At 31.3% G+C, this 26,453-nt stretch overlaps 2 protein-coding genes across 6 annotated transcripts in view; one reads left to right on the forward strand and one right to left on the reverse strand.

Annotated features, from left to right (window-relative positions):
• Positions 1–9,409, reverse strand: part of LOC106072557 (DNA replication complex GINS protein SLD5-like) — a 53,464-nt gene extending 44,055 nt beyond the window's left edge. Inside the window, exons 1-6 of one of the 4 annotated variants that reach the window (XM_056007380.1) lie at positions 9,325–9,409; positions 6,489–6,815; positions 5,826–5,951; positions 5,495–5,641; positions 4,031–4,084; positions 3,742–3,839 (exon numbers count right to left, since the gene is read on the reverse strand). In XM_056007380.1, the coding sequence (XP_055863355.1) occupies positions 3,742–3,839; positions 4,031–4,084; positions 5,495–5,641; positions 5,826–5,927 (401 nt within the window). In that variant the 5' untranslated portion in view covers positions 5,928–5,951; positions 6,489–6,815; positions 9,325–9,409. The other 3 variants (XM_056007372.1, XM_056007393.1, XM_056007386.1) reach the window with 3 other exon arrangements.
• A 483-nt stretch (positions 9,410–9,892) lies between these two features.
• LOC106072609 (nucleolar protein 6-like) lies at positions 9,893–26,233 on the forward strand. Of its 2 annotated transcripts, none has more exons than XM_013233015.2 (22): positions 9,893–10,075; positions 15,256–15,417; positions 16,142–16,258; positions 16,385–16,567; positions 16,663–16,831; positions 17,102–17,239; positions 18,101–18,261; positions 18,499–18,619; positions 18,797–18,960; positions 19,519–19,634; positions 20,601–20,784; positions 20,921–21,043; positions 21,326–21,712; positions 22,047–22,158; positions 22,271–22,425; positions 22,571–22,734; positions 23,065–23,217; positions 23,560–23,657; positions 23,815–24,029; positions 24,815–25,003; positions 25,095–25,196; positions 26,018–26,233. In XM_013233015.2, exons 1-22 carry the CDS (start codon positions 10,055–10,057, stop codon positions 26,159–26,161), a joined length of 3,378 nt encoding a protein of 1,125 aa, XP_013088469.2. In that variant the 5' UTR covers positions 9,893–10,054; the 3' UTR covers positions 26,162–26,233. The 2 variants fall into 2 exon arrangements, with proteins under 2 accessions (XP_013088469.2, XP_055863335.1); XM_056007360.1 differs by lacking the exon at positions 9,893–10,075 and adding an exon at positions 14,061–14,150.
• The last annotated feature ends 220 nt before the right edge of the window (positions 26,234–26,453 follow it).

The following is a 26,453-nucleotide window of genomic DNA, read 5'->3' on the forward strand; positions in this document are numbered from 1 at the left end:
GAAAGGTTGTTTACAAGAAATGATGTAGAACTGTCAATTGTAAGATTTCATTAAAATTGTGCACAGTATATCATCGAGAGAAAGCAGCTAATTTGACAAGGTTAGCACTTATATGAGTCAAAACTTAAACCATAAATGCTCAGCGGTGTAAAAACTTTACTTTCAGAAAATTGTGTGCCCTACAGAAAAATACAGAAGATTGTTGAGTTTGTTTTGTATCTTCCAGGAACACATTTACTAAAACTATATTCTCTGCAGTGAACGTGAACGTCATGTGGATATGTGAAAATACAATGTTCAAGATGGAAACCAGCAAAATTACTTTCAAAGTCTCTCTCTCTATCACACTTACAAAGGAAGTGGGCAAATTAAGAATAAATGTACAAATAGCAATTCAAACAGAATCCTCAATATCTGTAAAATTGAAACTTAGTACAAACATGTTCAGAACAGACAATATGAATATATAATAAATGAGTACATATACTAAATATAATACGAGTTATGAATGGTGAATGGTACCATGCATCATGTCTCCATATGAATACACCTGTGTATTATGCCTTAGGCAACAAAGATGCATCATGGCACTGTGTACCATGTGGGTTACCTCAGTTTACATCAGGACTGTTTGATTCCTTTGATGCAGACACTTCTAACCCATACAACATCCTAAACACCACCCCAAACCAAACTCACCAACCACTAGCCAGATCCACTCCTGTTAAACCTAAATCTACTAAAATTAATACAACAGCCTCACTAAACAAACCTACTAAAGAAGTAACACCAAAATACCTTAAAACCTTAGTAATAAATTTTCAAAGCATTAGGAACAAAACAGCAGACTTAGAAATTTTATTAGAATGTGAGAAACCAGACATAATTGCAGGCACAGAAACTTGGCTACATCCTGAAATTTATAATGCAGAAATTTTCAATAGTAATTATGAAATTTTTAGAAAAGATAGGGCTGATAATCATGGAGGAGTCCTTTTAGCAATAAAAAACACTCTTATAGCAGAAGAAATTACCTTACCTAACTCAAAAAATATAGAATCAACATTTTGTAAAATTAATACCACCTCAACATCCCTAATAATAGGCAGCATTTACAGACCACCAAATTCTAGTTTAGAATACATGCAGGAACTATGTAATCAGATTACGACACTTAAAGAGACAAATAAAAATGCAGTTTTTTGGATTATGGGTGATTTCAACCTACCTGATATAAATTGGAAAACACTAACCATAGATAAACACCAAAACCTTAAGGACATAAATGAGCTTTTCATAGAAACTTTACACAACCTAAGTTTAGATCAAATCATTAAAAAGCCAACTAGATTAAACAACACATTAGATCTCTTCTTAACCAACAGACCTGGATTAGTAGTTGATTATGATATTATCCCTGGTCTATCAGACCATGAGATCATAAAAATACACAGTCAGATAAAAGCAGTAGCCAATACAAAACCCAAAAGAAAAATCTTACTCTGGAATAAATGTAACCTAACACAACTACACCAAGCTGCATTAAACTTTCAACAAACATTCTTATTAGAAAAAGACATTAACCAACCAGTCGATGACCTCTGGAATTTCATTAAAAACCATCTTAAAAGCATTATAGAAAATCAAATACCAACTAAATACACATCAAACAAAATAAATAAATGCTGGTTTAATAATAGACTAAAGAAGCTTTGTAAACAGAAGGAAAACCTATATAGAAAATTTAAAGAAACTAATGCAGAAAGAGTTTACAAAAAGTATATAAAAATTAAACATTTAACCCAAAAAGTAAGCAGACAGCTGCAGAGTGAATACATAAACAATGTAATATCTAAAGACAACAACAAAAACCTATGGTCATACATTAAGTCTAAGAAAATGGAAACAACAGGCGTAGCGCCATTAAAAGATGAACATAACATAATACATAATGATAATGAAACTAAAGCAAACATTCTAAACTAATACTTTGCATCAGCATTCTCAGCCCCAGGAGACAAAGACATATTACTGAATTTGAACCAAGTAGACAACATAGAAGATATAGTAGTACAAGAAAATGGAATTCAAAAACTATTAGCCAACACCAAACCAAATAAAGCTTCTGGACCTGATGGTATTCCAGCTAGATTACTCAAAGAACTAAGTAATGAGCTAGCCCCAGTGTTCAAAATACTCTTTCAGGCTTCACTTAACCAGGGCAGAGTACCAAAGGACTGGAAAGAAGCTAATGTCACCCCCCTATTTAAAAAAGGAAAAAAATCTGACCCAGGAAACTACAGACCAGTATCACTTACCAGCATCACATGTAAAATCCTAGAACACATAATATGTAGCAACATCATAAACCACTTAGACAAACATAATGTCCTCACACCATACCAACATGGCTTTAGGAAATATAGATCATGTGAAACACAACTAATAGGACTAATTGATGATTTTTCAAAAGGTTTAGATAATAGTGTACAAATAGATGCTATCTTACTAGATTTTTCTAAGGCTTTTGACAAAGTTCACCACCATAGTTTGCTTAAAAAATTAAAATATTTCGGCATTAATGGTCCACTGCATCAGTGGATTAAAGACTTTCTGATAGGGAGAGAACAAACTGTAATAATAAATGGCTCTAAATCAACACCGATAACAGTAAACTCAGGTGTACCTCAAGGAACAGTCTTGGGTCCACTACTATTTTTAATTTACATAAATGATTTACCAAATTGCATTAGTTCAGGAACAAAAGTCAGATTATTTGCAGACGATTGCATAATATATAGAACAATAAAAACAACACAAGACACAGATATTTTACAAAGAGAATTAGATGAATTACAGAAATGGGAATCAAATTGGAGCAAGTCTTTCCACCCAGAAAAATGTCAGTTGTTAAGAGTAACAAAAAAACTAAAACAAATTAATTCCACTTATCTTATTCATGGCAAACCAGTAACACAGACTAAAAACGCAAAATACCTAGGTGTTATAATAAATGAAAAACTGTCATGGAATCCACATATTGATGAAACTACAAAAAAATCAAACAAAGAATTAGGATTTATTAAAAGAAATTTCTATAAATCAAATAAGAACATAAAACTAAAATGTTATTTAACCTTGGTTAGGCCAATAATAGAATATGCATCCTCTGTTTGGGACCCCTCAACTCAAGAAAACATTAAGAAACTAGAACAGACACAAAATAGAGCAGTGCGATTCATAACAAATGAATATTCACATTTGACTAGAGTAACACTTTTAGTAAAATCACTAAATTTAGAAAGCCTTCAGGACAGAAGGCTCAAAAGTAAAGTAGCAATCATACATAAAACACTGAACCATAATCTTCAAATACAAAAACAAAATTTAATAAAATACTCTGAAAGACACAAAGATAAAGGCACATTCCTCGTCCCATATGCTAGGACAAATTTGTACAAATACTCCTTCTTCCCTAGTGCTATTAGAGCATGGAATGGGTTGCCTGAGCTAGCCAGGAAAACCAGTGACTTGGCAGAATTTAAGTCATTGGTTAATATGCATGACTAAATGCATGACGCGTAGGACGTAATCATCTTCTTTTTTGAAGTAACGTCTGTATTATATAAGATAAGATAAGAAGATAATAAATGAGTTTAGATTTCTATAAACAATGTAAATAAACTTAACGAGCCTTACTTCTAAGCTAGACAGACAAAAATGGATAAAACTCTAACTGACCCCTTAGCAAACTCCAGTTCAGCTGGTGACATAAGCACATTTTCAGAATCTCTTCTTTTTTCTTCTTCTTGCAATACATGTGTTGTCAAACTTTCAATCTTAAAAAAAAAAAGAATTATTTTCAAACCAATGAACATATAAATGGAATGATAGCTGTGACTGCAAAGATTTCACTTAATGAATCCACAAAATAGCAGGTTAGAGAAAACATTTTATATGTGAAAGCTCCTTGGAGTAAATCATTACTGATACATATGAAAAGATCCATGCTAGAAAATTTTTTTTTTACCTTGGCTAGTCGATGCCGCAAGTAACTGCTGATGACATATCTTATACGATCTATCTGAAACAAAAATTTACACACAATGCCATCCTGCAGAATATTTAAAGCGGGACAAGAACACACTGTTTGGATAGAGAAAAAGTTTATTTTGCCTTAGTATGGAAGCTGGTATTAAATGTCTTTATCATCTTTAACAGGGGTGGGCAACCTTTTTCTATAGAGGGCTGAATAAAAAAATTCTTTGGTATTAGGGGCTGCATATATGGAAAAACATTTCCCACTTTGTCAATTAATTGCCTAGCTCCTGGCTTTTTCTTTCTTCATTTGTGAGATTGCAACCCTAATCCAGATACTTCATTTGGTGGTGTCTTTTTACATTGTACTATTTAAAAAATGAGATCTGTTCAAATGAAAGCAAGCACATGGCTTTAACATGTAGGCTAACAAAAAAAGTATTTGCATTCCATTCATTGTTAAAAACATGACATTCATCTTCTACTTTCCTTTCTTTTAGAAGCATTCATGATTAAAGCTTTGTTTTAAAATGTTTATCTCCAATCCAACAATACTTAAATATTCAAATATTACTCCTTTTTCACAATTTTAAAACTAAGCGAAGACATTTCTTGTTAAGCGAAAACGCAATTTGAATCTAATTCTAAATGTTTCTACTTATTGCCAATTACAATAATTTTTGTTTACTAATTTTTTTTTAGAATTATAGAGAATGTTTTCTTTAGCGTCTTCATTATTAGAATTGATAATATAAAATATTATAAATATACGAACCTAGACAGAAGTTTCAAAAATTATACAGATATTTCAATTAATTTATTTTTACTATTTATAATATAATTAACATTGAACACATGTAATTTTCTTCTTTCCCTATCTTGATTTTGTTGTTAATGATGCATTAAATCAAGAAAATAAACTATTCTACTTATGTGTGTATATGTATGGCCTCTTTCAGTTGTGAAATGACTATGGATCATCTCATAGATGAATGGCTGTGCATTACCTATGGTCAGAACAATGTCACCCACAGAGCAGATCCCCTACTTCACACAGATGCAGTGTCCAAAGGAACAGTTTTGGGTCACTGGTGTCAAAGGTTCTGCCAGGGTGTAACATTATTTGCAGCAAGCTGCCTAAGGGTTGCCAGCACCTGATTTTTACTCAGGTTGACTCCCAAAACTTTCCTATTTTTGTGTATAGCTGCAAGGCAGGAGAGGTTTGAATTCAGTTTCCTTCTAGACAGGAAGCTAGCCTACTTCAATGAGCCTCTCTGTTCAAAGCTTTACTTGCCTTTGCCCCTTCTACCGAAAGCGATAACAGTTCTGCTAGACCCAATATTTAAACCACACGTGAAGGCTAGGAGTTGGACTGGTTATCAGAAGCTATTTGAGATGCATATAAAAGCTTAAGTATTATTTTAAATGTATATATATAATATGTAATGTATGTTACCTCCATCCGATGAACACTTATTCTGAAATCACCTTTCTTTAGCGTAGATATATTGTTTTCCATAGCTACAATTTGATCTAGCATACATTCCACAAGATTGGATTTCACAGGCAAAAGATCTGGTGAAAACTTTTCATTTAGCCAAGCCTATTGAATAAATATATATATATACTCATGAACTAATCAAAATTGCAAAAGATTTAATAAAACTTATTGCTTGGTTTGTATTCTGTTGGATTAACTTCAAAATGGCTTATAGCAGCATACTGATAAAATTTTCAACACAAGTCAGGTTGAATAGTTCTAAATGCAAAGGCATCATTATACACACTTCTTCTAATTTGTGTAAGACTTCAGGGGCTGTCATGGCTTCTTCTTCTTCCTCATCATCAACTGTCTCAAGTAGATCATCTCCAACATCTTCTGTGGACATATTGAAGGTACCTCACTAATGTCTCTGTAAATGAACAAAAAGTGTTTCAACTTTGTAAATTAAACAGCTTTGTGAATGATGTAAAACCATAAAGAAACTATTGAAATGTATTAAGACACTTGTTTATTGCTGCGCGCCAATAAAGTAAAGTTCCCTTTTAAGACCTTGTGGTCAATTGGGCAAATGATGTTAATGTCATCTGTTTCTGCTGCCTACAGTTAATGAGGGTGTCATGTGGCCAGCACAATGACCAACCACTTTTACTTTTCCCCAACTAATGTCAGGTACCCTTTAGAGGTGGGTGGACTTGGGGGTGGCAAAAAATTCGAAATCCCAGTCATCACGAAGATTCAAACCCAGGACCCCCAGTTCAGTAGCCAAGTGCTTTAACTAGATGTAAATGATGGACAGCAGTTACAGCTATTGTTAACTTAATTTTTCCAAGATAGAATAATGTAATGAATTAAAAAAATATTTGCAAGAAAAAGAAAGTTTAGGGCAGTTCAAGACAGTTGGTGAGACTAATTAATTAACTAGTTTTTCAATAACAGGGTTGCGTACTTTTCTGGAGATCTTTTGTATTCCAAGGTGAATCACAACAAAACAAGTTATATAATAAAAAGAAAATCCATTCCTACTAAATGAAGCTGATTGTGGCGTATTGTTCCTCAATTATTTCTTTCTTTCCAGTGAGCTTTGCACAATCATTATCTAGAATCTAAATCTAATCTAGTATTTTTTGTACATTTGTATTATATATTTCAAAAACATTCTTGGAGCTTGTACTTGCTGTTCATGACCAGTCAATGAAATACTGAACCAAATCTTCAAGTCTATATAAAACAGTGCTTAAAATGTTCATGTACACTCTATTCATTTATTCAACTCCTTATACAAAGAAACATTTGAGTCAAGAGTGGTTATGGTAATTCACATGAAACTATGCGATTTAATTGTAAGATGATTAAAATCATCTTACAATTAAATTGCAAAATATTTCTGAATAATTAATACAGACAAACCCGAATTTTCACTGTGTGGCCAATAAGTTAGTTTTTTTTTTCCCCAAAGATATAATCTACATAATAATCTACATAATAAGTGATACATTGTTAATTTTTGAAGGAAATATGAGAACTTTAATCTTCTAGTGTTTTGAGCCTATGAAATAGTAGATCTATTCAGTTGCCTCTTAAGGTTCAAAAGTTACAGAATTTTTAACAAGACAATAGTGTTTGTTTCCACTACAAAAATTGTCATAAAAACATATTTATAATTAACTTAGAATAGTATATGAATTACATCTCTAGGTCTACATCGCTATCTATCTATATATAAATAGATAAAATCCAGATCTAGTAATTCTAAGATGTCTACTCTAGCACTTCTTCTGGAGTAGACTTGAGTTGAGTCTAGGAGTAGGGACCAGGGTGTGTAGAGACTAGAGAAAGTCTATATTATATTATATATATATATATATAATATATAAAAGTAAAGTTCCCCTTTGAGACCTTGTGGTCTATAGGGCAGATGATGTAAAGATCCCCTGTTTCTTTGGCCTACGGTTAACGAGGGTGTCAACTGGCCAGCACAACGATCAACCGCCTTTACTTTCCCCAACTATTGTCAGGTTCCCATCAGAGCTGGGTGGACTCAGAAGCGCCCAAAGATCCCGAAATAAAAATCTCAGTCTTCACCAGGATTCGAACCCAGGACCCCTGGTACGGAAGCCAAGCGCTTTACCACTCAGCCACCGTGCCTCCATATAATATATAATATATATATATATAATATAATTTAATATTAATAGTCTTAAAAAGTATCTCTATTACTCTACTATCTCTAGATTCAAAATTTAATTTTAATAGAATCAATAGACTATAGACGACTAATTTAGAATTCTAGAATCAATATCAATCTACTAGGTCTAAACTGACTCTAGAGCAGTGTTTCCCAAAGTGGGGTACACGTACCCCCAGAGGTACTGGAAGAGTTTTTAAAAATAAAATAACCATTTACTTTATAAATTAGAATAAAATATCATAAGTTTTAAATCCTTTTTATTATTTATTTTAAGATGTTACAGACTCAAATATGGTGCTATTTTACATTTTAAACTACTTTCTCTACAAAGATCAGGAAATGAATAAATGTAAAAACTCTGTTTCCATTTTTTTTTTATAATGCATTTGACATGTCTCTGATGCATGCAAAAAAAAAAAACAAAAAAAAAAAACACTAATTGAATAGAGTACAAAATAATTATTATTTTGTGTACATAGGCATGTACGCCAAAAAAAATTTGATTGTTAAATTAAAATAAATCCTTGGGTGGGAGTGGGGGGTGAGAGGTACACAGCATTATAAATGAAAATTCTAAAATTTTAAGGGGTCCGCATAATTCAAAGGTTTGGGAAACACTGTTCTAGACTAGAGTGTCTCTAGACTTAGTGTCACCTAACTTAGCTCTTTAAGGCTCTTAAATAAGACCCAGACTTATTTTATAAAATACAGACACTGTACGTTACTTCAAAAAAGATGATTATTATTTATTTATGAATTTTATGTCTAATAAATCAAATATCAAATTGAAATTCTAATTCTATGAAAAATTGGCTCTAAATAAAGATCTAGATCTATCTAGTGACAATTTAATCTAAACTAAAAAAAACAAAAAACACCCTTAAACTTTAAACTTAAACCTATTCACTATCAAGTATAATTCAGAGATTCTAATAAAGTCTGAATAATCTAACTCTAACTTATATTACTTATAGTATAAGACGACTAAGACTAAATTAGTAAATAAATGATTTTCTTAAAATGACTTTTATTAAGTAAAAATAGTAAAATAAACTAAAACAGTAAAAGTTAAAACTTTAGAATTTAGTCTAGATCTAGAATCAAAAGTGACAAAAGTAGATTTAATAAATTTAAAATTTAATTATTTAAGAGTAAGACTTACTAACTTAGTCTAGATTCTAGTCAATCTACTATTTTCTAGTTAAATAATAAAACGGTAAAACTTTACATTATCTAAGACTTGACTAGACAGTGTGATGCTCAGTGTCAGAAGTCTCATTAGTCTGAAGACTAGACTAGACTAGACACCACTTAACTTAGTCTTAGCACTAGACTGTGACTATACTGACTTATCTTATTTAGACTCTAATACAGACGTTAGTTCAAAAAAGAAGTCATGACTACTCTAGTCGAAATTTTAGAATCTAGATCTATACTCACTAGTATAGTATACTATACTGTATACACACCACAATGTGAATGAAATATCTATACTCTAGAATATATAACTGATTTCGTTATAGATCTAGATCTATACAATTATTAATTAGATCTATTATCATCTAGACTATAGATAAATATAAAATTTCAATACAAATGTTTTGTTGTTTGTTTAGTAACCAGCTATAAGTTTCCCCCATCGTTTTTATAATTATCTTTTCGCCTTTAAGTGCTAACCCTAACTTCGCTAAATTATTCCAATTTAAAAAAAAAATTGTTTGTAAAGAATGATAAAATAAATTATTAGACCTAGATCGAGATCTAAATGTTGAAACTAGATCTAGACCTAATTGAAACAAAGTTTTCACGGGAAATTAACCTAAATCCACGTAGATCTAGACCTAGGAGTATTATAATATAGAAAAAAAAATAGTCGTGATTATTATATAATTATAATATAAATATAATAAGTCCTAGTACTGAAACTTAAACTATTTAGATTATCCTACATAAAAAGCTAGCAAAACTTTTTTTTATTTCATGGGAGTAATAGTATGGGTGTTATATATTTGTACATTTTGTAAAAGAGACTAAATATCTAGATTCATATTATTGTCTTGTTTTTTGTCTTTGCCTTTTTCCCACTCATTCCTTTATACTTTTTGAGAATGTGAGAAACAGATTTGCGAAACAATTCTAAGCTGTTGTTACCTCTTATTTTGTTTATTTTCTTTACTTTTCTCACGTGGACTAAAAAAAAAAGTTAAGAATAATAACAATTTGCTTAAATCTAAACATTGTCAAGAATATAGATTATATCTAGATCTATATATATAGATCTAGATTAGAGTTTAGATCTACATCTAATCTTAATCGAGAAGAAAATGAAAAGAAAACTAACTACGGTAAGTTTAGATCTAATCTAGACTCTAGACTCTAGACTAATTAAAGTTGAGTAAGTACACTACATACTACTAGAGTCTAGATCTAGCTAGAGTCTAGTCACTACTAGATTTCTAGTATCACTATGTGACAGTATGTCTAGACTCTAGACTAGATCTACTAACTTACTACTAGACTACTTAGTGACTACTAACTAGACTCTAGATTCAAGATTCTAGATCTATTTCTAGAGAGGTCTAAAAGTCTAGGACTCTTGAATACTCTAGATTAGAGTCTAGAATCTAGATTAGGTACTTTGATAAAAAATTCAACTTTAATGAATCTAAATGAAACTAGTATAGTTAGATAGATCTTTTTGAATGGAGTTCATTGATACCTCATTTATGCTTCTAGTAGTTGACTTCTAGGTTAATTAGAACATAAGTTATGACCATTTTAGTGTCGGGGAATTAGCCTATTAAAATACCCAAAAAATTGTGACCGAAAGGAGGAGCTTATACATTTAAACTGCTATAACTTTTTAACGCTTAAAGATAATGTAATGAAATTTTCCATAGAAAAGCACAATTATGTTCTGATAATTATGACAATTTTAAATCTGTGATATCTATTAACACTTTTTTGTGTTAAGCGCTTGATGTAGGAGTAGGCGTTGAAAAACGGCAGAAACAGAATACATATTCACACATAAATGGTCATAACTTTTAAACCAATGGAGATAATTGAATGAAAATTTCAACAGAAATGCATGATTATGTGTTATTTATTTCTTCTTTATGATTCTGAGATAGAAGTTGAAACTTTTTTTTTTTAATTTCTTAAATGTGGGTCGACATTTCGAAAACGACAAAAAAAAAAAAATAGGTTGACACTTAAATGGTTATAACTTTTTAACCAATAGAGATATTTAAATGAAATTTTCAACAGAAATACATGAATATATATATGTGCTATTTGTTTATCTATTATAAACACTGAGAAAGAAATTTAAGAAAAATTTTTTTTTCTTTGTTAATGTGGAACGACAATTTAAAAAACGACCAAAATTTATGTTGGTTATAACTTTTTAACCAATTGAGATATTTAAATGAAATTTTGAACAGAAATGCATGATTATGTGTTAATTGTTTATTATATTTTAACCCTGAGATAGAATTTTTTTGAAAATTTGTTTTTTGAGTTTCAGTTTTTTTCGACAAAATATTATGTTGACACTTAAAATGTTGGTTATAAATTTTTAACTAATTGAGAAATTTATGATACTAGAATACTAGATCTATACTAATATACTCCTAAATATAGTAAATAACTCCTATACACTCTAGACTACTCTAGAGTTAGAGTCTATAGTCTATAGACTTAATAGATAGTAGATATCTATATCTGTCTAAAGTAAAGTCTAGATCTAGATCTAGAAGTATCTAGATCTAGTGAGTATCATTCATAGTTACATGTATAGATATAGATTATGATAGATCTAGATAGTACTACGTCACTACTAGTAGTATAGATCTAGATTATTCTAGATTAGTTTACAGTTTATTAGAGTAGTTTATAATGCTATTCGGACACCTATAGCCTATAGGCCCAAATTTGAAAGTTTGACTTTGACAGCGCATTATTTGACAATGGTTATGAATGGTTCGACATAGAAAAGAAAATGAAGTATCAAAGTCTTTTTTAGTTTAAGGAGAATAAGGATGACTACTTATATTTGTACCCCTAACCTATATTTCTTATTATATTTAAGGTCAAAGAGGCCATGTGTTTTCATTTAATTCTGACAAATTTGACCCACATTATTTGATTCCGGACACCATAATTTATTTCGGACAGTCTCTATATTTAGGCATCAATAAACTCAGATTATAATGCTATATTAACATTAACTAAATTTTAAGATCCCCAGGCATAGCCCCTCACATTAAATCATTGAAATGTTTTAAAATTATGCATAAATACGAACACACAAAATAAAAATATGAACACACTTATTCTATCAAAATTAGGTCACTGGGATACTGACTTCTATACAGACTTTTAGATTTATTTTATGTTTGCATGATTAGATGTGTGTTGAATGTTTGTGTTTTTTTGTGTAATTTAATAAATTTCTAAATACAGATGATCTTTTGTAGTATAGTACAGGTAAGGATAGCCATTCTTGCCTAACTGAATCCTCTATTAGATATTCTCTCTATATAAATCTAGATCTATCTAGTAGGTCTAGATCTAAGCATTTATCTTCATTCAATGTACCAAGCTCACTCCAAACATTTGCCCATTTATTCTCTATTAAAAAAACAACAACAAATGATCAAATATAAGATCATTTTTATTGATGTCCAAAACTGGCTGTCCGAAATAAATTTTGGTAAGAAAATCTTAATTTAATTCAGACAACCTATTAATTTTTTTTTTATGAAATCAAACAACTTGGCTTATAAATCAAATAAATCAGCTTCAAAAACACAATATTGCCAGGCTCATTAGTATAGACTTAGAATAATCTAGATCTATCAGTATCACTATGTGACAGTATGTCTAGACTCTAGACTAGATCTACTAACTTACTACTAGACTACTTAGTGACTACTAACTAGACTCTAGATCTAGATGCCTAGATCTAATCTAGATTCTATTTCTAGAGAGGTCTAAAAGTCTAGGACTCTTGAATTAGTTGAATACTCTAGATTAGAGTTAGAGTCTAGAATCTAGATGATACTAGATCTATACTAATATACTCCTAAATAACTCCTATACACTCTAGAGTTAGAGTCTATAGTCTATAGACTTAATAGATACTCTAGTAGTTATAGTAGATAATAGTAGATATCTATATCTGTCTAAAGTAAAGTCTAGATCTAGAAGTATCTAGTGTGTATCATTCATAGTCACATGTATAGATATAGATTATGATAGATCTAGATAGTACTACGTCACTACTAGTAGTATAGATCTAGATTAGTTTACAGTTTACTAGAGTAGTTTATAATGCTATTCGGACACCTATAGCCTAATAGGCCCAAATTTGAAAGTTTGACTTTGACAGCGCATTATTTGACAATGGTTATGAATGGTTCGACATAGAAAAGAAAATGAAGTATCAAAGTCTTTTTTAGTTTAAGGAGAATAAGGATGACTACTTATATTTGTACCCCTAACCTATATTTCTTATTATATTTAAGGTCAAAGAGGCCATGTGTTTTCATTTAATTCTGACAAATTTGACCCACATTATTTGATTCCGGACACCATAATTTATTTCGGACAGTCTCTATATTTAGGCATCAATAAACTCAGATTATAATGCTATATTAACATTAACTAAATTTTAAGATCCCCAGGCATAGCCCCTCACATTAAATCATTGAAATGTTTTAAAATTATGCATAAATACGAACACACAAAATAAAAATATGAACACACTTATTCTATCAAAATTAGGTCACTGGGATACTGACTTCTATACAGACTTTTAGATTTATTTTATGTTTGCATGATTAGATGTGTGTTGAATGTTTGTGTTTTTTTGTGTAATTTAATACATTTCTAAATACAGATGATCTTTTGTAGTATAGTACAGGTAAGGATAGCCATTCTTGCCTAACTGAACCCTCTATATTCTCTCTATATAAATCTAGATCTATCTAGTAGGTCTAGATCTAAGCATTTAACTTCATTCAATGTACCAAGCTCACTCCAAACATTTGCCCATTTATTCTCTATTAAAAAAACAACAACAAATGATCAAATATAAGATCATTTTTATTGATGTCCAAAACTGGCTGTCCGAAATAAATTTTGGTAAGAAAATCTTAATTTAATTTAGACAACCTATTAATTTTTTTTTTATGAAATCAAACAACTTGGCTTATAAATCAAATAAATCAGCTTCAAAAACACAATATTGCCGGGCTCATTAGTATAGACTTAGCCAATCAAAAAAATATAGAAGTCTTAACCCTAGGAAGAGGTAAAGTCATCCGGGTAACATAGGAAAAAACAACAACCTGACTAACAAATTTGAAATGCGTTTTTCTTACATAAAAAGACAGCTAAATGGAAGGAAATTGGGTCAGAATCATTTGAAACTGGACAAGCACATTATACAGCGTGCTAGTTTTATAATAAATCTTAAAATAATTATTTAATGACCTCAAACACAGTGAATATCCGAATTAAATAAACTACTATAGATCTAGAGTCTAGAATCTAGATCTCTAGTCTAGTACAAGATGACAAGACTAGATCTCTAGATCTACATGTTGAACTTTCATGAGTATATATAACTCGACATGAGTTTCCTAGATCCAATTCTAGCTTCTACTTGTAGTTCTACTAGATCTAGTCACCTCTACTCTAGATCTAGAGTCTAGATTAGATTCTGGGTCTAGATTTTCATTTTATCTAGAATCTAGACTTTATATTATAGCTCTACTAGTTGCACCAAAAAAAATTAAATTGATCCTAGAGTGACGAGTCTATGTAAACAAATGTGTAATAGAATGAAAGAGGATGAAAAATGCTTTCCAACAACACCAAATTTATGATGCTAGCCTTATTAGTTCAAAAGTTATTCAAGTTATTGTGATTTTAAGTTTGTCCGAATCGTCCTGACATCCTATGGACTTTAGATATCTATAATTTTTTAGAGAAATACAAAAAAAAGTGTTCTGAAGCAAAATTTTTTTTATGTGAATATTTTGAAAACTATTGTGAATACATATTATTATACAAAAGTATGTTATATATTAATATATCAAATTGTACAGTTTCAAAGGGAAATTTTAATTTATAAGTGGCAAATCAATTGAAATTAAAATTTTAAAATATATATATATCATTTAGTAAATTTACGAAACAAAAGTTAATAAATGACTTACAAAACTCTGCAATAAATATTTAGAAACACAAATATCCATAATTGCCATAATACATATAATATCCATAATGATATTCATAAATAAAGCTTAAATCTTAACTCTCTTGTTTTGCCTCTATCGGCAGCAGACAGTTTTCCCTGGAGTACTAATTTACTTTGTTCAGCTAGTTTTCTAACAACCGTTTCTGGGTACTCCAAAGTTATCTTGATGCTCTAAGACTAAGTTTATCATATTATAATGTCTCTCATGAAATGAAAAAAATTATATTAATGACTGTGTATATTTTATTTGAAAAGGAAGAAAATGTTCAAACACCACTCAGTAATGATATTACTGACCAGGTCAGTAGCAAGAATATAAAAAAAGCCAAGAATAAAAACCATGACTTCAGTACTGAAGAAATTCAGCGTTTAAAGGAGACCGAAGCTCTGTTTCATTCAAGTTTATTTAGACTGCAGGTAAGTAATTCTATGAGGTAAAACCTCAGTTTTGCAAAAGTGAAATGTCAATCTTGAGCAATTTTTTTAAGCAAGTTGAAAAGATATTGTTATGAGTGACTGTTAGCTTTGAAGTTTATTCGTTGTTTATTATGACCATTTTTGTTTCATTTACATTCTCCACTGAAATAAATGATGCACAATATGTACCCTTAATTTGGCTTCCTAACTCATATATTTTCGGCCTGACCATTTGGCATCCTCCTTTGGATGTGACCATGATAAACTAATTTTCCCTTCTCAGGTTTATTCTTGCCCCACAAAACTGCATTTCCAGGTCAGGGTCTAAGATTTCTTTCCTAGTTAGAGGTGATCTTAAGAAGTTTCTATTTTAACAAATATTTTACTAAAGCTAGCCTTAATATTTAATCATTTAAAACTGAAAATAAACAGGAAAGTGTGAATTGGAACATAGTAATGAACATGTGTATCAGGCATAAACTGAAACAAAACAGAAATCAATGTTTGAGAACTGCAAGTAGTTCCAAGGAGTCATCAACTGTCAAAAGTCCTCTTCTAAGGATACTATAGGGATTTTCTGTGACAAAATTTTTTATATTTAGATAGTATCTAAGTTGTTTTTTTTTTTTACAGTCATATATTATATATATATATATATCTAACATTAGAGAACAAAATCTTTCTTGCTGTTGTGTTACAATTTGACTAAACTACATTGTTTCAGGTTACAGAGCTATTAAAAGAAGTCTCAGTCAACCAGAATTTTAATTCAAGTGTCAAAGAATGTATCACGAAACTTCAGGATATTTTAACAAGTTTACCTGCTGGGAAAACTCACAAAGTAACTATTGAATTGAATTAAATGCTTAGAAAATGATCTCTTTGAATTCTATTAATTAGTATTGCTGGCAAAATTAAAATTTCTTCAAAATATTTTTGTGCAATTTTTTTTTTTTTTTATCTTAAGATTGCTGACAAAGAATGGCTTCAGTCACTGGGTATTCAAATTCCTTTTCTGGAAAAACCTGAAAGAGTTAAAGGGAGCTTTCAATTTTTACCACCTACTGAAGTAAGACTAACTGGGAGTATGACCTTGGACACTATAGTAAAACCCAATCTCATAGTTGATCTTGTCCTGCAAATGCCAAAGGTAAATTTATTGAAATTATTTAGAAATTAGAATAGAAAACATTTAATTCAGAATTAAACATATATTTGTTTATCTTTTTTTTTTTTTTTTTTTAGGCATGTTTTGAACCAAAAGATTACTTGAATCAAAGATATGTTCGTAAGAGAGCCCTGTACTTGTGTGTTGTGGCGTCCCACTTGAGTAAAAACAAACAAATAGAAGACTTAAAGTTTACATACATGATGTCCAATCCATATAAACCAGTGTTACTTTTAACTATAAAAGGTAACTATCATTAAATCTCTGTTTATATAGTAGAATCATTCATTTTTTTCTTTTCCATTTTTTAAGTAAATCTATAATTTTCTGTTTAGTACTGCACACATATTATCATGAAATTTTTTTTGTTTGTTGCTTCAATACATTTTGATTTTATTAAAAAAAATAAATTTTGGGGGGGGGGGGGAGGTGGAGATTTAGTTATCTGACTAACATTTAATATAAACAAATTCCTGCATTTTAATAATATTTTTTGTTTGACGTTTCCGTTTCAAGTAACTGAGAAAAGGAAACTTCAGTTTCGTCTTCTTTTAGAGCCAGAGGAAAACATTTTCAAACTTTCTCGGTTTGAACTTAGCAAAAACAATGTCAGACCCAATTGGTTCCTTGGAAAGGATTCAGAAAGCAAAGAAGGTACAATATAAAAAACACTTAACATTAAAATATTAACTGTAATATAGCAGAGAAAGAAATACTGTCCCATAACAGTTTATTCAATAATACATATTGTTAGAATCTGTGCTCATATTAATTTATAAAAAAAAAATTGGTAACTATCTGAAAATATATTCCTGCAAAAGTAGCCTCTTGGCATTCATACTTTCTGACCTTGATTGCTACAGTGCTTATTTAGTGTTTTTGTCGAAGGCAGTAGTGCTTAGAAGAAGCTAAAACAGAAAAGGCGCAGTTCTGTGAAAGACCCCTGCATACATTCCACTAACTTCCCTCTTTAGTGCAAGATTTGAGTTTAAAATAGAGACAGTGTGTCATGTTGGTTTATACAAAGATGAAATGCTTGTATACCTGAGATAATGGAACAAGAGTGTCAGGATCAAGTCGGTCTAGTACAGTTGAGTACAACAGACTTTAAGACCAGAGATTCCAGTCCAAGTACCAGTACAGCAATTACAGTCAGGCATTTTATATTGTTAATTGCACTCTTGAAAGTATCATGCTATTTGGAGCCTGAGTTGTCAAGCTCTTGAGTTAGTTTAGCAATACTAATGTTTGGAAAGCCTTTTCCATTCATCTGACAAGTTTGGAACTTCCTTGCCATTCAACTTAAACCACATGCTTCATTACTGATAAGAAATATCTTTTGATATATGCTCTTTACAGAAACCAACCTTGATTTGTTTTATATGTCTCTTATATGCATGTAAATGATGTCAACTTTTGTCTTTGAAAGCGCCATCCTTCTAAACAGCACTACGTTAATTGATGTTTAAAGTAGAATTTTATGACAAACTTTTTCTTGCTGCTTGTTTTTCACAGACTTTCTACCTGCCACACCTTTTTATAACTCCAGCATATTGAATGATTTGACCTTAAAGGTTAATGATCAGTTTATAGCTGATGTATTGAAAGATTCTGAAGGTGTTCGGGATGGCATAATATTGTTGAAAGTATGGTTCCGTCAGAGAGAATTGCTTACAGTAGGTTCTTTTTCTTAGTGATAAAGCAGCCATAAAGTGTAAATTGACTTATCAAAGCTAATTAGCTTTTTTTTATGCAAAGGCTTAATTTATTAATTTTAAGTTATCAACTTATCTCATTTTACAAATCACTTTTTAAACTTTACCATGAATATAAGTTAGAAACTTAAAATGTTCATTGCAAACTTAAGCACTTTGCAACTGTTGAATAATTCATCCCATTTTTCTTTTTTTCAGGGCTTTGGATCATTCTCCAGCTTTATCTTGACTGCTTATGTTGCAAGTCTCATAATGCTTAAAAAAATCAACAAAATGATGAATAGCTACCAGGTCTTTAGAACTACAATACTTCATTTATGTAAGTTTTTTATTGGTATAATAATTGATTCAGGCAGTACTGTAATGAGACATCAACTTTAAGCCTGATTAATTTGTTTAAGTTTATAAAAGAATTGTAATTACTTGCACATTGTTTGTGGATAAATTCAAGAAAACTGAGCTATTAAACATTATTGATAAATGCTTTTTCTAATAGCTAAGGCAGACTGGATTGCAGAGCCACCAACACTGTCTGAAGGAATTAGTCCTAGGGTTTTCCCTACTACTGATGAGTATGGTGGAGCTACTTCATGTGTTTTTGTAGACAGGACTGGCTTTTATAACATGGCTTATATGATTTCATCTTCAATATTTGCTAGGGTAAGTGGAGGTAGAAAGAACTTTTTTTTTTCTACAAAATTTTTAAATTGAAACTCCCAGTGTTTCCCACACTCTGTTAAGTGGGACCATGAATAGGTGTTCCACAAACTACTGAAATAATTAATTAGTACTCCAACATGTGAATTTATCTCCCAAAAAAAAAAAAAACTAAATGCTAAGAATGTGCGAAGTGTTCTATTTTAAAGAAAAAAATGGAAAACAGTAGGTAAATTGTGAAAATCACTCAAAATATATTTTTTCAAATGTTACGCCTTTGGCTTTCTTTAAAAGGCAATATAGTAGCAGATTGGTGACTAGTTGGACATCTCAACATAGTTTTTAGTTCAAATCAATGTTTTAACAAAAATATGAAGATACTAGTTCACTTACTAATTATTCTAATTGTAGAAAATGAATGGATTACACACAATTTGTTTCTGAAAGGGTTTCTCACAGATATTTTTTTAAAGCCTTTTTTTTTTCCTGTTTAAATTATGTTATAACAATAATAAGGAATAGTGATTGCCATCCTTGTACTTTGATCACTTCTACAATCAGGTAAAAGATGAAGCAGCTCTTGCCCTAACCACTCTGGACCAACACCATTCTAGCAGTTTTGATGTCCTCTTCATGACGCCAGTTTCATTTGCCAGGAAATTTGATCATGTTTTTCAGTAAGTTTGAGAATCAAAAAATCTCACAACAATGCAATGAATTAAAGTTTTAACTTAATTGCCTAATGAATTTTTTTCCATGTGATTTGTTAAATTGAATATGAATTGTGGGCAGATAAGCTTGCATCTACCCTGTAGCAGGACAAACACATTTTGTAAAAAGATTTTCATATTGTAGATTTATTTTTTTTTTTTATAATAGCTGTCTTTTACTAAGAGTGGCAGACTATTCCTTTTCCAATGTTGAATTGTACTTACAAAGAAATATGTTGAGAAATGTTTTTTTGTTTTCAGTTTCTTTTTTTTGCTTTTTATTTAGTAGGTTATGTTTAATATCTAATGGTTAATGTTATCTAGGTTTAGTGATAAGTGTATGAATCATGAGCATTTTGGCTTTGTTTTAGTTTTTTTTTTGAGTTGGAGAATTCCAAACAGAGGATATATATTCTTGATATGGACTAACTTTGGATAAATAGCAATTTAGTTTCAAGTCTTAATAGAGTTGTAAAACTATTGGTCATAAAGCTTCTTGTTTGATTTGTTTAAAAATTATTATTTCAACTAGATAGTAATTATAAGATAGCGGCTCCATTACTTTGACTCTTTAGTATTAGTGGAGTTTTTAAATAAGAGTCACTGTTTACCATGTATAAAGTAATTTTTTTTTTGTTCTTGATTGCTTTAAGTGATCTACAATTTTGTGGGTGGAAGGAATATACAAATTCAATTCTAATTTCTGTAACTCGTTTAATTCTTTTAGTAATGTAATATTTCATTACTCAGTGTTGCTGTTATTGAAATTTTACTACATGGTTTGAAAATATTGTGATATTACAATTAATTCTGATTTGTTTAATACACTTATTGATTCCATCAATGGAACCAAATGATTCAATTTCTTTTGACAGCATCTAAAAAAAAATGCAATGTATAATCTTATCAGTATTTAAATTCTTTTGTTTTCAGTATCACCACATCATCAGCTGTTAAAGAATGCATGTCGAGTAAAATTAAAGAGTTCACCTCTCGTGATATAGACTTTGCAGGACATTCAAACATAGTTGTGTCCCATTACATTCTACAAATTCTTCTAAAGGCTTTAGAAAAGAGAGTATCTTTAGTGCAGCAAGAAAGTTGTACATGCCCTGAGGTAAGTGACATGCATGCAGTTATGTTGTACTTGAATTTGAAGTTAAGTGTCTGTTGTTTAAGGCTGAAAAGTTAATTTATTTTTGTTGCATGACAGTAATATAGCTTTACTTGTAAACACAAAATGTTGTTTTCAGTGGAAGATATCAGAAAAAGCATTCAACTTTGATAGCATAAGGTTATTAACCTTTGGGCTTGTCCTGAATGTATCCAATGCTTTCAATGTCTTAGACAAAGGACCCCCAGCAGACTTAACAGAGGTAAGAGGTTACACATTGTATTTCTATTCAATTCTATTCAATACCATATGTAAAGCTATTTCAGTGAAGATGAAGTAACATTATTATATTTACTCTGAAACCAAAACTATTCAGGCAGATGTCAGGTGGTCATATCAAGCATCTCAAGTTAAAGATTACAGTCTTCCAGACCATGACTAGAATCTTTAGTTAAAAGCATCAGACTAATGTTTTCTAGTTGGCGTGTATATTTTCAAGTGAATTTTCTCTACTTCATGTTATTGCTATATTTTCCCCCCTCAGGCAAAAGAGTTCCGTGAATTTTGGGGAGAGAAATCGGAAATCAGAAGATTCAAAGATGGAACCATACATGAAGCTGTTCTGTGGAGCGAGTCATCTAAACAGTCAGACAGAAGACTTGTGTGTAAAAAGATTGTCCAACATGTATTGAGCAAACACTATGGCATATCTAAAGATAGTGTTCAGTACATGGAAGGCAAATTGGACTCTTTATTACATCTTAATGTCAGCTCAAAGGAGGCACGAGATGAATATGGAACTGGAGAGGAACAGAGCTTGTCAGTTCTCCGTTCATTTGAAGAGTTGAATCGTGTGATTAGAGCCTTGTCTTCCATCCCTCTAGCAATTCATTCTGTGTCTGGCATTCATCCTGTATTTAGACATACTGAAGTAAGTATACACGCCTTTAACTACTTGTGTCTGATGTTAGAGATATTATTTCCTTCTTTGAGAAAAAGTCAATAAGGGTTAGTACTTTTTGAGCTGCTGATTTGTTTCAAGCTATGTTTTATTTATTTTTTCAATACATATTCATTTACTCTGATTCCCTTTTCTATACTATAAAATATCATTTGTAAAAATTAAAGGTATGCATATTAATTGGATCATATGAAAATATTCATAGCATCTTGAACATTTGTACATTTCTAATTTGTGTTTTACTACATTTTATTTTGCTCCTATCCTACGCTGTGTATTACAATAAATACTTTACAACATTTAGGTGTTCCCAGCACTAACAGCTGCAAACGTAACCAAAGAAATGGATGTGGAGAAGAATCATATTGTTCCTAAAGAAGGAAAACCTTTGCCTCAGTTTGTGCCACCATTGGATGGTAAGTGTGGCTGTCAGGTTTTTTTTTTTTTTTTTTTTGTGTTTTATTTCTAATCTATTGTGAATGCATTTTGTAACAAAAAAAGAAATGGTTGCTCTTTTTTGACTTTCAGTGATTTGTATGCTAGAAAGTTCAGGAAAGTGGCCAGAAGATGTTGATGCCATTCAACACATGAAAACTTTATTCCACATTAAGATAGGCAATGAGTTGAAAGAGAAGCATTTTTATTCTGTCAGTATACACAGTTCACATGTGGATGTCTTGAAGGTAATGTTATTGTTGGAATGTAGCCAAAGTAATAGCTGTTTTAAAAGTGCTTCAGAAATGCCAAATTGTTATATGCTCATTGAATATTTCCAGGTGATAATTTTGTTGTTTTAATACCACTTAAGAATTATTTTTTACACCTTAGGATGGTTATGTATTCAGGATAAAGATAGTAAATACAAAAGAACTAGCAGTGCTAAGGACCCACAAAACAGATGATGGAATGGTCAAGTTTAGAGAAACAGATGAATCCCTGGCACTGGAGCGAGAGATAATTGCGTTGCCTTACATCACCAGTCTATTACATGGGTTAGTCAATTTTGTTATTTTCTCACTAGAGTAATAACTGAACTAATACAATGGTAAAAGAATTAGATGAATAAACATGATGTAACATAGAAGAAAGTAGCAACACCTCCATAACAAGTGGGGAGGGCTCCATGGCTCAATTCCTTGTCTGAGCCTTTATATGTTTCATCATATTTCCATACCTACCTCTTCAATAATTATTGTACTCTAGTATTGCTACTATATTACCACATTCATTTGTTTCACTTCTCAAGCTTCAAACTCAAACTATGTTTAAAAGAACCTGAGAAAATAAAGAAATGTTTTGTGTTTTTTCTCAAACATTTTTAGGATACAGCAAGAAAACCCAGCTTTTAGTTCAACTGTACGGCTCTGTAAAAGATGGATTGCAGCACAGATGGTTTGGGATTTTCTTCCAGAGATAGTTATAGAGTTGTTGGTGGCATATATATTTATCTCCCCTTATCCATACACAGCACCAGGGTATGTAGCAATGATGTTGAATGTACATATAACTAATCCCTTAAGCATGTGACATTTTTTGAAAGAAATTTCCTTAAAACAAAATTGCACATGTGATATTAACTGCAACAGTATCCGATCAAAATATAGCTCACTACTCACTATAGTATTAAACTATAAACTTTTTAATGCAATGCACTATCTTTGAAATGCTCTTTTCACTAACTGTATAAAGTAGATTATTCTTTCTTTTATACAGCAGGCTTATTAACTCCTTACACACTGATCTCATTCCAGTATACAGAGACTTTACAAATTGAGAAATATGGTTAAAATCTTGTTCTTTTCTTTATTTACTTTTAGGAGTCCCTGCAATGGTTTTTTTAGGTTCCTTCATTTAGTGTCAACATTTAACTGGAAAACTGATCCTTTGATGATCAACTTAAACAAGGAATTCACAGGTACAATTTCTCATCTTCTCTAAAATTACAAGCTTAAAGATAAAAAAAACTTTTTGACTTTCAGGCATATTTGTTTTTTTCTACGTTCAACTATATATACACATATATATGTGTGTGTGTGTGTTAACATTTATTTTGTTTTTTTGTTGTTGTCCAGAGGAAGATTTTTCCACCATTCCTAAAGAGTTCACAAAACATCGTGCGACACTGCCTTGTATGTGTCTGGTGACTCCTCAAGATAAACAGGGCACAAAATGGACCCGGCCTAATCCGACAGAACCTTTTCTTCAAAGACTGATTGTGTTGGCACGAGAGTCATTGAAAATAGTGGAGGCTCAAGTTATGCTTCAAACAGCTTCAGCAGATTTCAAGGTGTTTACAAATAAACTTGATTCTCTACATTGTCATGTTACCATTTAGTTTACATCGTTTAATACTTCATCTTGGTACTGGTCTGCAGACATGCAGCTGAGGAGGTGACTATACAAGGAGTAAGGATAGCTATTTAAAAGGTTTAGCTGTAAAAAAAAATTTCTAGCCACGTGTACCATTGTAGCTTTTATTTACTCTTATCCCTTTCCCATAAATCAAAAATCAAATTTTTGTCATTCTGAAATGTTATAATTTTTAAATAAAATGTTTGTGCAATAAATAGGAATCAAGATGCATTTATATAATCTTTGTCGCAATAGTAGACATATTTGTTTTTAATTAAAACAATTTTCCTCTTTCATGTGCACATTTAATATGATCACTTCAAAAATATCTTTTGAATGACGCTAGTCTATTTTGAGATGGAGAAAAATTTATAATAAATACTAATGCTATTAGGGGTGCGGTGGCTGAGTGGTTAAGCACTTGGCTTCTGAGCCTGGGGTCCTGGGTCTGAATCTTGGTGATGACTGGGATTTTAAATTTCGTGATTTTTAGAGCGCCCCTGATTCCACCAAACTATAATTGGTACCTGATTTAAGTTTGGAGAAAGTAAAGTGGTTGGTTGTTGTACTAGCCTCAAGACACCATACTGATTAACTGTTGGCCAAAGAAATAGATTACCTTAACAGTATCTGCCCTATAGATTGTAAGGTATGAAAGGGAAACTTTACTTTAGTGGTGCTGGATACAATAATAATAATACAAATTATTTGCTTTTGCAGTTAATATTCCGACCACCACTGGGACATTATGATCTTATTATACGCCTGCTGAAAAAGGTCAATGTCAACAGATATCAAGCAGTTGATGCAAAGAAAGATGTGTGTGTGAATCTTCCTGACAAGAGTCAGAAACAGCCCATTCCTCTTGTCGGCTTTAACCCAGTGAGATTATTTGTGCAAGATCTCAGAGTAAGTAGGGATATTTTAACTTGTAACAAGTAATTACAGGCAGGCACTGGCTTTTTAATTACCTTGTAATGTTAACATTTTTGTATCACAGAGTGTATTTGGTGACTTTGCCATGTTCTTCCATGATACATTTGGTGGAGATGTTATCGGTGTAGTATGGAAATCACAGGCCTTTGAGAAAAAAGATTTTGCGGTGAGCTTTCATTATTTTTTTCTTTCCCGTCCCTTTAAAATGAAAAGCTGCTAGGTTTTAGTCCAGATTTTGACAAATTACGTACCAGATGTAGCAAAGTGTGTATGGGAGGGTACATATATTGCTCTGGTTTCTGAAGACCTGCCATTCTATTCATTCACGGCCCCCACAGATGGTACTTTGTAATAGTTACAATGATAAATTTTTCACCAAAGCTTTGGACTTGTATATTTAGTTGATTGAAGATCTCTGTGTGATGCAGTCCTCCCAGCATCAACACAGTCAATACCTTATAAATGTTTGCAAGACTTTCTTGCAATGTGTCCTCAAGGTGATTTGTATTTGTGACAGACTTATTTAGGTCTGTCAGGCATGGACAGTAAGGGACAAAATGTTACTAGCTCATAGTTAAATGTCAAGTAAATTTTTTCGGGAAGGCTTTTCTTGTTTATTTCACTGTTGTACTAATGAGATAAGCATTAAGCCTTCTTCCATACCTGTCCAACTTGGGACTATGAAGCAGCATGAATTTAAAACAAGGTACTAAGTGGAGGGAGGAGTGGTGGCTGAGTGGTCCCAGGTTCAAATCCTGTGTGTTTAATTTTGGTATCTTTAGGGCACCTTTGAGTACCTGACATTGAGGAAAAGTAAAAGTGTTTGCTAAGTAAAAGTGTTGGGTTGTCCACATGACACCTTTATTAACTTTGGGCCACATCTGACCCTATTTACTGCAAGGTCTGAAATGGGAACTTAATGTTTTACTAAGGGGAGAATAAGTATTTATTTTTTTATACCTTAAAATACCTTATTTTCTTTTTCAGACTTCACATTTTAATTATAGGAAGCCTTCTGTTAATAAGGATGAAACAGTTTCACTCATGACAGAGAAAGAGTGTATTTTGGAGGATATTAGAGTTATGGGAGGAGGAATTGTGGAGTCTATCACTGTGCCTTCTGAGGCTTAGTGTGGTTTTAGATTTTCAGTAGCTATTTAATATTAATAATGATTATTACAAAAATAAAATGTAAACACAAAAGCGTGTTGTTTTAGCCTTTATTTTGGTGAAACCCAAGTTCTTTAACTGTATTAATTATTTGTAAATGAATTATTGTTATAAAACTAGAATCTTGCCAACAACCATAACTAAGGTTTGTTATTGTCATGGTGTTTAAAAAAAATATTTTGAAAGAATGATTACGCAGGGAATTATATTAATTCAATTGTAGAATCTGATTTAACAGTAATTATTAAATTAA

This window comes from Biomphalaria glabrata, chromosome 1 (genome assembly GCF_947242115.1).
Source record: "Biomphalaria glabrata chromosome 1, xgBioGlab47.1, whole genome shotgun sequence".
In the NCBI taxonomy this organism is placed as follows: domain Eukaryota; kingdom Metazoa; phylum Mollusca; class Gastropoda; family Planorbidae; genus Biomphalaria; species Biomphalaria glabrata.